The sequence below is a fragment of the Arvicanthis niloticus genome, chromosome 2 (assembly GCF_011762505.2).
Source record: "Arvicanthis niloticus isolate mArvNil1 chromosome 2, mArvNil1.pat.X, whole genome shotgun sequence".
Taxonomy (NCBI): domain Eukaryota; kingdom Metazoa; phylum Chordata; class Mammalia; order Rodentia; family Muridae; genus Arvicanthis; species Arvicanthis niloticus.
Genome location: NC_047659.1, coordinates 65,566,359 through 65,578,864, shown reverse-complemented (window position 1 = coordinate 65,578,864; position 12,506 = coordinate 65,566,359). Strand labels below are relative to the sequence as shown.

Genomic DNA, 12,506 nt, shown 5'->3' with positions numbered 1-12,506 from the left:
ATTTCTTTTGGCTAAAGTAGCGCTCTTCAAGAAGGACAAGGGTAGGCATTAGTCATACACTGGGTGGGGAAAGAAGGCAGAACATCTGGCTTGGGTGCATCTGCTGGGCTAAGAGTTTCCCTTTGAAGGACTAGAGGAATTCAGAACCCAGGCACTGAAGCCATAGCCTTATCCCCAGTGGAACCCAAGGGTCCTACACCTTCCCAGAAGGAAGGGTGGATGTAAGGAGAGAAAATGCCACTTGTTCCAAAAATAAAACCTGAGGACAACTCAGACAGGCTGGGCCTTGAGGAAGCCAGAAGCCGAGCAGTGACTGTGCCGGGGAGAAGGGAGAGGCCAGCAGAACTACAGCAAGAGCCAAGCGCTAGGCTTCAGCCTAGAAGGTCTTCCAGCTGGTCAGGACCCAAAAGAGAGCAGATCCAGCTAGCTGACCAGCGGGCCCCATGTATACTCAGATCTGGCCTGCAGCTGAGAATGGCTTCTCCAACACTGAGTGGGGTCTCTGGACCCTACCGAACCGGTTTGTCTTGGCTTAAACATAAAAGGGCCTTGGGCCAGACCAATGTAAAAAATGGGTATAGCACACCCCCCTCTCCCCAGGGAGGAGCCCAGGGAGTCCAAGCCAGTGGAAACTCTGCCTGGAGCAGGAGCAGGCTGGCAGCAGAGCAGAATTCAGGACACTCATTCCTGGATGCTCTACTACAGAAGCAGCCTCAGACCATTAGCTGATTAACACATACTTCATTGACTGCTCAGCCAGTCTCCAAATGCCTGAGTTCTGCCTGAGCATGCAAGGCAGTGGCTAGACCCAAAAGACCTGAGCCCGGCAGGCTCCATGCCTATAATCCCAACACTGGGGAGACTAAGGCAGGAGGATTGCAAGTTTGAGGTCATCCTGCACTACAGCAAGACTTGGTCTAAAAGGGGGTTGAGGTGAGGGGCACACCTAGTCAGAGACCACATGATCATCCCAAGCTTCCCTATGGAACTTAGACCCTGTTCCAGGGGCGCTTCGGAGTTACAGGTGAATATGGGAAACGGCATAGTGGTTTTAGGATTTGATAGATCACAGCTCTAGAAGATGATCACACTTCCAAATATCAGAAAATCTTTCTAGAATGGGATACAGGCCTGCTTGCTCATCTCTCAGTCCTCAGAGCTAAGCATAGGAAAATGAACTTTTACTATGAACTCTTACTGAAAGTAGATGAACAACAGTAAAGGCCGGATGAGTGGGCACATGATGGGTAATGGGGGTGCTGCCTGATTATTCTCCAGAGATCCCCAGGGCTAGCTCTAGCTCTTGGTTTTTCAGTGTCCTGAGCTGTCCCAAAGGCATCCTCTGGTGACTGCATATGGACCAGCCTCCCTACCAGCCAGACCATGAGCTGCGATCCCTCAGTGGTGCCAGTCACAGCTAATCTGAGCCCTGGGCAGTGCCACTCACTGCCATAGCGTCCTCCTGTCCAGACAGTGCCTGGCGCCTGCCTCAGAGTTGGGCCACAGCACGGGGGCCGCCTGGTTAGAGGATGGCAGGGGTTGGCCAGGAACCTGGGGACCTTTGGGCTGCCCAGGAAAGATTGGTGGTTAGACTACCAAGCAGGGATTGTGGAGGTGGGATATGCCCTCTCAGGACCTTCCTTGGCTTAGAAGTAGCCTGCAGTGGGTGCCAGCTTATTTTTCCAGCATATGCTGGCACAAAACTTGCTCCAGTCTCCGTGACAGCCACTCCTCCAATCCAGCTGTGATTGTCCCAGTGTCAAACAAGCTAGGACTCCCAAATCTCTCGCTGGGGCTCACATGACTCAGTCATCTCAGGCTTAGCTCACTCATCTTTTAAGCCTGGGAGGATGTAAAATGTTGAGTGTGGTGGCCACGACTGTGTCTTTCTTGTGTTTTTTGTTGTTTTGGTTCTTGAGCTAGGTCTCTCTGTGTAGCCTAGGCTGACCCCAAACTCATAGAGATCCACCAGCTTCTACCTCCCAAGTGCTGGGATTAAAGGTATGCATGACCAAACCTGGTGTTTGGTGGGGTTTTTGTACTGGTGATTGAAGCCAGGGCTTCATGCATACTTAGCGTGTGCTCTAACCCCGAGTCACATCCCCAGTCATCCTTTGAATCGGTGTCCATCTGACCCCATCTGATGAGTGTCCTCATTGGGCTTGTGTTACTGCCTGATAGTGTCCATCTACGGAGACTGGGATGCAGTGGGGGGAGTAGTAATATACATATGATAGACCCTGTGCAAGACAAATCTCAATGTATCAGTTGTATGGGTAAAGGTGGTCTGTATCTCTCATTGTGTCATGTTAGAGAAATGGGGGTTCCCTGGGTGGAAGGTCCCTCCCATCCCAGGTCTGGGATGTGGTGTACACGTGTATACAGGTGCACCCACAGAAACATTTGGACTTAGGTTATATGGTAAATAGTTGAATAAGGGAAAAACAGGCCAACCCAGCACCAGCCCTTGCTTGGCCTGTAGGAAGAGGGCTGATGGTGAGGGAGGTTAGAGCAGCAGACTCCCTGTAACTCCCACACCTGCCAGGAGGGCTCTAGGAAGATTTCATCTCTTCTAGGCCCAGAAAGGCTAGACAGAGAAGGAGCTGACTCTTCTTTCTGACTCTGACACCTCGATTCAGAGGGAACACAAATGGTAACCCAGGAGAAACCCGTACACACCACCCGACCCTGCCTGGACCTCAGAGCACAGCCAGGTAGGGCTCTCTATCTGGGGCCTCCTGAGTTCGAGTCCAGTGTCTATGCCCTTTTGTCAGCCAGCCAAGAGCCTGGCTCTGGAAGACAAGTTCTTAGTCTTTTAGGGCCCCTAAAACCTGGATGGTGATGTTTTAAGGACAAGGAGATCTGCTGACAACAGGGACCCAGGAGCCACTTCTCCCAGCAGTCTTAAATTTCCCTCACCCAACTCCCACCCACATTGGACCCAGTAGTGACTCACAGCGGCGGCCTTTGGGCTTGAAATGGAGGCAATTATCTAGTGATCGCTAGGCAAGTAACCGTCCGGGAATGTATGGGTCAGTGTGTTAGGGGACGAGAGGCGTCTGCTGCCCTCCCGGGGAGGAGAAAGAGGGAAATGTGAGAGGATTCCCCTCCCATCTCTTCCCAGAGTTCATTTTCTCAGAAGGAAAGTTTGCTGGGGATTTCCCCCACCCCTGATCCCGTATCTCAGCCTGGACCAACTTAGGTCTTCCCCACGCACCACGGGCTGAATCTCTATGGATCGGGGTTTGGTACAGGCGTCAGACGACCAGATCTAGGGGGGAAAGAGGCGCACGGTGGCTGCTTGTAGTACGCCCCAGCAAGGTGCTGCGCCCAGATATTTTCACTGTCTGCAGTGACCCCTGTGCAAGGGTTAAAGAAAGAGTCGCGGAAAGGAGCTAGAGGTCGGTCTGCACAACCCTGGGAACACCCCTTCTCACACCAGGGGCTAACGGTTGGGTCCATTCGTGCCACCCTATGGTAAGATTATCTTGCTGGAAGAGTGGGGAAGGGCAGAGCTGGAGTGAGTTGCTCTCTCTCTGTTCGCCAATTATCGTGAATGGCCACACTACTGATTAGGGTCTCGGGATACCGCGGAATTGTCATCTCAGCTCTGCCCCAGACACAAACTAAGAACTGGTTGTACTCCCCGACTCCCAGCAATCTTCCCGCTCTAGAACCCTACTCTGCGCAACCGCGTTCCTGGCCGGCGGGCGGTGGCTCGCAGCCTCCGATCATTGGCCAGGAGCGTCTCTGCTCTTACCAATGGCAAGCGGGATTCCTGGGAGGGGCGGGGCCCAAGAGGCCCACTAAGCCACGTAACTGCAGCGCGGAGCGAGCAGCGGCCCCGCCACCCCTAAAATTTAAAGGGCGGGCGGCTGAGCTGTAGCGCCAAGGACAGAAGCAGCAGCCGGGGAGGCGGGGTGCCGGCCTGAGAGCCGGAGGTCTGGGGACCTCTCTTTCCAGAGAGTGGAGCCGGCGCCGGTTGCCCGTGGCGGCCGAGAAAGAGCTGATATTGGCACAAGTGTAGGAAAAAGTCTTTAAGGGGGAGGGAAGTATCTCCAATTTCTCCTTCTCTGGTCTCCCACCCCCGTTGTCTGTACGGAATGGCACCCCTGAAGACTGCCCACCCTAACAGAACACAGCCTCCCCGCCCCCCCTCAAACGCTGGCGTGAGCCTTCTGTGAACTCCTGGCCACAGGCCTTTCTCCCCCAGCTCCACCCCCTATTTCCATTAGACAGCCTAAATATGATTCTTGTGTGTCTGTGTGAGCTGGAGGAGGGCTCGATAGTGGGCGAGAACGACCAGGGCCAGAGCTGGGGAGGTCTGAAGTCTCTAGAGTGAGCTTTACGGGGATGAAGGGAGGTGGGTATAGAGAACACGAGGGGGAACCCCCTTATCCTCAGCTCAATCCCAGAGCTTCGGAGAACCCCGTCCGTAATTCTGACAACACGCTTTGTGACTGTGGGTACATGGCTTGCTCTTTCTGGGTTTTAGCTTTCTCGTTAGCAAATGGGTTTAGGGGCATAGATCATTGACTTTCTCAGGCTCCTGCTGTCTCACAGCATAACAGATGCTGCAAGAGGCCAAACATCAGATGGAAGAAGGTTACAGTATTCATTCAGTGAGCAGCTACTGGTGGCAATGCTCCTATGAGAGACAGATGGGTCTAGGTGGTATGTGGCAGGACCACCATCCACCCAGCACTCCAGGAACCCGGGACAAGGAGGACTGAGCGCGAGAGTGCCTCTACCCCACCCTGCCTGCCCCTTGGCCGCCCTCCTCTTCCACTTGGCTCACATGGCTCTGGAAGCTCCAGCCTGCTGAGCTTTGGCTGGTGTTTCTAGCAGGTGGGGTGGGGGGCGCCTCACAGCACCCGGCCAACTGAAGCCACCTAGCAAGTTTATTCGGGCACCCCCAAAGAGGGTTCTTCTCGTTTATTTTCCTAAAACTGGAAAAACTTCGAGAACCCCTTATCCCAGCCTGGAGGGTACTGGTTCTCCTCTCCCAGGCCCCCGGGAAGGGGCTTGGCAAAAACCCTTATCGCCTGCGGAGCAGCTGCTGGAGAAATACCGTGGCCGCTGACTCATGGCTCTTCCAGCTCTGTGCAACCCCCTCCCCTGGGCCCCACCGCAGTCTTGGAGCGCGCCCCCCCCCCCCCGCCCCCGCCCTCACCGCATCCCAATCCCCGAGTTCGGCTGGAAGGAAGCGCCCCCAGCTGGAATGGCCTGGTTCTGCTGCGGATGTGAATCTCTCAATCATGGCTGGGGATGGTGGTTGTTAGAAAGGAGCCTACATCCCTAAACCGTTTGTTAGGTTCTCGGTTGTTCTAGAGACTTGTCCAGACCCTGAGCTCTTTGTACCGCACCGCCCAGGCTCTACTGAACAGCTAAAACACTAGTGGCCTTACTGGGATGCAAGGCCCTGCCCCTGCACTCCTACTGAATGAATGTCTAGCAAGTAAACAAGGCACAGACCTGCCTCTAGGAATATAGCTGGCTGGAGGTGTGTGGTGGCTGGGAAAGGTATGGGCATGGTATGAACATGGGTATGAACATGGGCAGTTTCTGACTTTGTCTGGCTCTGTCTGGCTCTGTTTGCCCTGCTGGTCAAATGTAAAGCAATGCCTTTTTGCTCCTTGGGGAGTGGTGCAGGGGCTGAGAGCGTGGCTCAGTAGGTAAGGGCGGCTGTCTAGAATGCACAAGACCTTGGGTTCCATGCCAGCACGTCGGGAAGACAAGAGGATCAGAAATTCAAGGTCACCGTGGGGTATGGAGAAGGTGGAATATATGAAAAGCACTGTGGAAGATTTAAGTAAAAAAGAAAAATATAAAATAATGACGAAGAGTCCCGGAAGAGCAGAAGTGGGACCCCAGAGTATACCAGTGGAGTCTCTGGATTCATTTTGTCCTGGAGCTTCTCATCACACTTGTTCAGAGAGGAACCTCAAACTACCTCCCTCTATAGATTCCAACTCATGCCTGAGTTTAGGGGCTGCTGTTTTAACTACCGAGTGTTTCGTACATACTACCTACCACTTGCTGTTCTGAGTGCTTCCTGCCCACTCGATCTCTCCATCCTCATTATCATATGAGGTGGGTACCAGGCATCTAACCAACACTCGATCCTCCATGGCAATGCTTATTTCCCACTTCCGGATGAGGAAACTGAAGCACAGAGAAGTTTTTAAAAGTCAGCAAATAGTGGAGCTTAGAGTTGAAAACAAGTCTCTGTGGTTCCAGACTCTTGTTCATTCCCTGATCCTTGAAGACCGCTCATCTGATGCTGAGCCTTATCCAGAGGCAGAGGGCACTGCTCACCCCTGCCCGGTAGGGAGAGGCTCCTGAAAGCTCAGGATGCAGAGAGCCAACCCTTCATATTCTCCAGGTGTGATACAGAGCCTGAAGCAACCCCCGACCAAACCTCGTTCAACCAACCAGCTAACGCACATGAACAATAGCACTGTGTGGCACGTTAATGACTCTTCAAGAGGAAAAAAGCACCTACTATGTGTTGGCCCTGGAGTGTTTTGTTGATGGTATGACCTTCTTGACTTATGGCGATGCAATGAACTATCCTAAACCTTTACTCATATGGACTGGCTTAATACCCACAATAATCTTAACAAGTAGAAACTATTATCAGCCCCATTGTATACAGAGGAGGTTAAAACATGGGTTAATTAGCTTTCCCACGATCACGATCAAAGCTTTTGTCTGTTTATTTCTGAAAAGAAAAATTGACATCTGTACCAAGTATACATATAGCTGAGGTCAATAGTTTACCAGGGTTTTTACTTCAGTATGTATGATGGATTTTGATATTTTCTACTTATTTTGTATTTTATTCTGTGCTATTTTTTTTTCTTAAATTCTGGCTGTAAATGCCCACATGGACGTGGGGCCAGCTTATATAACTTAGAGCTTACAAAGCACTTGCTAGGCATACACAAGGCCCCAGATGAAAATAAAAACATAATTTTACCTGTATGTGGTAAAAGCAGAAAGCACAAAAGTGGTTTCTAGGGGCTGGGAATGGCAGGGAAAATAGGGGCTGGGGAGAGGGGGAAGTGGGGACAGGGATACACTGGCAAAGGGACGGTTCTAATGTTTTGCAGCACAGTAGGGTAGTTGTGGTCGGCAACGATTAATTATATATATTAAAATAGCTAGGAGACAGAATTTCAGTGCTCTACAAAAGAAGTATACATGTTTAAGGTGATGGATATGCCCCATTAACCCGGTCTGGGCATTGTGCATTGGCACAAGTACTGAAATGTCAAAGCCTGCCCCATAGATATGTACAATTATTGTGTGTCAAGGAAAAATTTTCTAAGTATATTTTTTTTAAGTTCTGGTCATGACCCACTAAATTGATTTCATAACCCATTAGTGAGTCACCACTTGAGGCTTACACAGACTGAGTCAACAGCTGGAAGGACTGAGGCCAGGACTCAAGCCTCAGTGAGGTGGCCCCACAGCCTGATGCCTTGGGATAAAGGACAGCTCGAGAGGGGTGCAGTAGATGCCTGTAACTCCAGTACTCAGGAGGCTCCGACAGGAGGATCATGAGTTTGAAGCCAGCCTGGACTCCTTAACAACACCCTGTCTCAAAGAAGCAGGCAGGAGGGCTTGAGGGATGGCTCAGCAGCTAAGACCACTGGCAGGTTTTGCAAAGGACAGGTTTGGCTCCCAAGTGCTCACGTGTGGGCAAACAGTCACCTGTGACTCCAGCTCCAAGGGATCCAGTGCCTGCTTCAGACTTCCACAGACAACAGGCATACACAAGGTGCACGGTCATACATGCCCACAAAACACACACACACACGTATATATTAAAAATAAATAGCCCCCCCTTTTTTTTTTCAAAAACTCAAGGTAGATGGAACCACAGGGTTTCCAGGCTTCCTATGCCAGGCAGCAAAACCTGCCTGAGTCTGTTTTCTAGTTCACTCCACGTTCCTCATAGATATTATTTGTGACTTTTGTCCTGTCTGTCTATCTGCATTTGTGTGTGTGTGTGTGTGTGTGTATTTGTGTGGAGGCCAGAGGTCAACCTGGTTTCTCAGGTTCCATACATCTTGTTTTTTTTTTAAATATGTTTATATTTATTTAATAGGTATGATTGTTTTGCTTGCTTGTTTGTATGTGCTGTCTGTATGAGCTTGGTGCCTATGGAGGTCAGGAAGAGGCATTAGTTCCCTGGAACTAGCTACAGATAGTTGTGAGCCACCATGTGGGTGCTGGAAACTAAAACTGGGTCCTTTGCAAGAGCACCCCGTGGTCTTAACCGCCCAACCATCTCTCCAGACCCTAATTTCTTTAAAGAAAAAAATTTAAAGGTGAGGAAATTGGTGAGGTTGTTCAGTGAGTGAAGGTGCTTGTCTCATGTGCCTACCAGCCTGGATTAGATCCTCTAACCCCACATAAAGATAGAAAGATAGAAACAACCCATAAAATTATCCTCTGACCTTTACACATATGCTGTGGCATGTATGTACACACTCACATTCACACATATACACATACGCACACATTCACACATACACACATATATTATAATGATAATGATGATAATAACAAAGGAAATTTTCAAGACAGGGTCTTTCTACATAGCCCTGGCTGTCCTGAAACTCACTATATAGACTGGGCTGGCCTCTAACTCGCAGAGATCCACCTGCCTCTGCCTCTTGAGTGCTGGAGTTAAAGGCAAAGGCCACATACCCAGCAACAACAAAATAAAAAAAAATTTTAAGTAAAAAGAAAAAAAGAATAACAGTTAAAGCCAGGGATGTTGGTCATGAGGCAGGTGATGGTATCACGGTACATGAGGAGGCTAGTCATGATAGTATAATGGGAGGAAGAAAAAATGAAGAGATGCCATCACAGCAGTACCTAAGCCCTCTCCCAGCCACACTGAGGTTCCTCTTCCATCCCTAGCACTTCCCGGAGCACCTGGACCACTTTGTGGAGAACATGGAGGACTTCTCCAATGACCTGTTCAGCAGTTTCTTTGATGACCCTGTGCTGGATGAGAAGAGCCCTCTGCTGGACATGGAACTGGACTCCCCTGCTCCAGGCATCCAGGCTGAGCACAGCTACTCCCTGAGTGGGGATTCTGCACCCCAGAGTCCTCTTGTGCCTGTCAAGATGGAAGACACCACCCAAGGTAAGATGGGCAAGTGCCCAAGAGGAAGGAAGCGTCTGGGGGTTGGGAGGGGGCGTCTGCATCCTGAGACTCCCAGAGCATCTGCTCACAGACCCCTTACTGCAGGGTGCAGTGCCAGCCCTCTTGGTTCCCCCTGAAATCAAACCCATTTGGCCACTTCTCAAAGGGCCTACCCTGACTTCAGTCAATAAGCAGTTCACAAAGAGTGGTCCTTAGACCACAGTGTCACTGACAGCCTGTGACCAACTCAGCGGCTTTTGTGGAGCTGCTGGGGGTGGCTTAGAGGCGATGTGCCTGCCACTCAAGCATAAGGGCCTGAGTTTGGATCGACAGTTAGATAGTGGAGGTCCCAAACCATGGGGCAGGTACATGGAGGAGAAGAATAAACTCAGAGACAGGTAGATCCTAGAGACTTGCTGGCCAGACAACTTAACTGAAATAGGGAACTTCAGGTTCAGTGAGAGCCTTTGCCTCAAACAATAATTTGGAGAGCAACAGAGCCAGACATGTAAGATCCACCCACCTCTGCCCTCCACAGGCACAAACACACATGAACATGCACCTGCACCTGTGCACCCTCCCATACACATCCACACACAGAAAGTAAAATAAGAGCCAGGCATGGTGGTGCATACCTTTCATCCCAGCACTCAGGAGGGATCTCTGAGGACGGTCAGATCTCTGTGAGTTAGAGGCCAGCCTGGGCTACATAGTTCTAGGACATCTAGAGCTACACAAAGAAACCCTGTCTTTAAAATTAAATAAGTAAAATCAACAACAACAACAATAATCAATGGAGAGTTACAGCCAGTCCAGCATGGTGGCGAGTAACTTAGCACTCAGGGTGCTGGGTGGATGGTGGTAAGTCTGAGGTTAGCCTGGGCTACATGGTGAGACTTTGTCTCCTGACACACAAACTACAAAACAACAAATGAGGGTTGGAGAGATGGTTCAGTGGTTAGAAACACTAGCTGCTCTTCCAGAGGTCCAAAGTTAAATTCCGAGAACTACATGGTGGCTCATGACCATCTACAGTGAGATCAAATGCCCTCCTCTGGTGAGAAGATGAACATGCAGACAGAACACTCATAAATAAATAAATACGTTTTTAAAATATGAAATGCAGTTACACAGGAGCCTGAGACAGGAGGATAGAAAGTTTAAAGTTGACAGGCAGGGGAGGCATCAGCCTTTAATCCCAGCACTTGGGAGGCAGAGGCAGGCAGATCTCTGAGCTCGAGGACAGCCTAATCTATATAGCAAATTCCAGGACAGCCAGGGCTACACAGAGAACCCTGTCTTGAAAAACAAAAAGGCTGAGGCAAGGAGGATGGTGAGTTTGAGGCCAGAACTGGCTACCTAACAAGCTCCAGGACAGCTTTCAATTCCAGCATGCACTCTACCTCAAAATAATAGCAGTAACAACAATCATCATCATCATAAACAGACAAATTACAAAGAATCTAGACCCCCCCCCACATCTCCTTATACCGACATCCTCCAAAATATCACTTAGGAGCCCTTTCCAATTTTGGCTCCTGAAGTGGGGCTCAGAAAGGCAACCTCTCTCCCATCTTTGAAGCAAGCAGCTCTCTGCCTCCAAACTGCTCCTCGAAGGTAATCAGCAACTGAGACCCATACTGTGCCCCACCTCAAAACACTGCCTATTCTGTCCTTTCCTCTAAGACAGATAGTCCCGATCTTGTCATTTTTATGGCTGGGTGACCACAGACCTGTCCCTCTTAGATTTATTTTTATTTTCTGTCTATGGTTGTTTTGCTTATACATATGTATGTTAGTCACATATATGCAAAATGGGGTGATAAATTCCCTGAAACTGGAGTTACAGACTTCCATGTGGGTGCTAGGAATTGAACCCTGGGTCCTCTGAAAGAGCAGCTAGTTCCCTTAACCACTGAGTCATCTCTCCAGCCCCCAGATCTGTCTCTAACTTGAGAAGCCTAAGTATCTTCATCGACCTGTGGGGACAGCAGTAAAGATGTGTAAAGCACGGTCTGTCTCCATGGTAGATGCAGGTTCCTTGTTTCATTTGTACTGCACAATGTGCAGGCAAGGGAGAAGTGCTTTTATAATCCCTATTTGACCCATAAAAAAGACTTCGCGAAGGGAGAGCTGTCTAGTTCATGCTAGCAAACAGAATAGAAAGCGAGAGCCAGCCCCTTGATTCTAATGTCCACCCCTTCTGTCTACAGTCTCCAGGGGCTGCAGGGGCTGCAGGGGCTGCAGGGGCTGCAGGGGCTGCAGGGGCTGCAGGGGCTGCAGGGGCTGCAGGGGCTGCTGGGTTGAGACCTCAATAAGATTAGACATGCACCCTGGTGTTTTCATCAGCTTATAGTGTCTGTGTAAAGTCCTTAACCTTTCCGGACTTCTACTTCCTCAATTATAAAATGAAAATAAGGGCTAGAAAGATGACTCCACAGTTAGGAGTACATACTGCTTTTACAGACGACCTGAGTTCAGTTCCCAGCACCCGAATAGCGCTGTACATAACTGCCTGTGACCCCAGATTCAGAAAGACCCAATGCCTCTGAGGGTATCTCCACTCACACATAGTACTTACACACAGAACTGCATGTAGATATAACCTAAAATATTTTTTAATCTAAGGGGGAAATCTCTTTTTAAGATAAAAAAAAATAATATGCACCTAAAAGATCTGGACAAGAATATATATATTTTTTTTCTAGGAATATATATATATATTCTAGGAATATATATATATATATATTCTAGGAATATATATATATATATATTCTAGGAATATATATATATATATATATATATATATATATATATATATATATATTCTAGGAATATATATATATATTCTAGGAGCGGTTAGAACAATGAATTAAATTTGCTCATCTTGCCTTCCAGAGAACTCTAGCCTTGGGTGTAAACTTTTGAGTGTCCACTCTATCAAATGGGGAGACAATGGCGCCTTCCCAGAACCTCTGTTAGCCCATGAGCATTGTACCCTTCAAAGATACCATGCTGCAGAGTCTCTCCAAGAGTAGAAAACTGGTCTTTGTTCTCCCTGCCAAGAAGGAAGGGACACCGTCTGGAGTCTTAGGAGGTCCCATGGCCTGTGACTGCTGAGGCCCCAGCTGCTCAGCACACTTCAGCAACTGCCAAGTTCCTGGACCTCTTTGAGGTCTCAGACCCCAGCCTGGGGAGAGCAGGGACATGGCTTAGCCCCTGTCAGCCCATGACAGATGATGATGGCAGATGGATGACAGGGTTTCAGTCCATCCTGCTGGCTGGCTCAGCAACTTCTCAGCTACCCCAGGTCTATTTTTAAAGTAATTTGTCTGTGGCC

At 49.4% G+C, this 12,506-nt stretch overlaps 1 protein-coding gene across 2 annotated transcripts in view; it reads left to right on the top strand.

Moving 5' to 3' along the window:
• The window catches only part of Creb3l1 (cAMP responsive element binding protein 3 like 1), a 39,662-nt gene that overhangs the window by 12,141 nt on the left and 15,015 nt on the right, over positions 1-12,506 (top strand). For both annotated transcript variants that reach the window (XM_034496570.2, XM_076929268.1), the window contains exon 2: positions 8,938-9,166. In XM_034496570.2, coding sequence (XP_034352461.1) covers positions 8,938-9,166 — 229 coding nt within the window. The remainder of the gene's footprint in view (positions 1-8,937; positions 9,167-12,506) is intronic.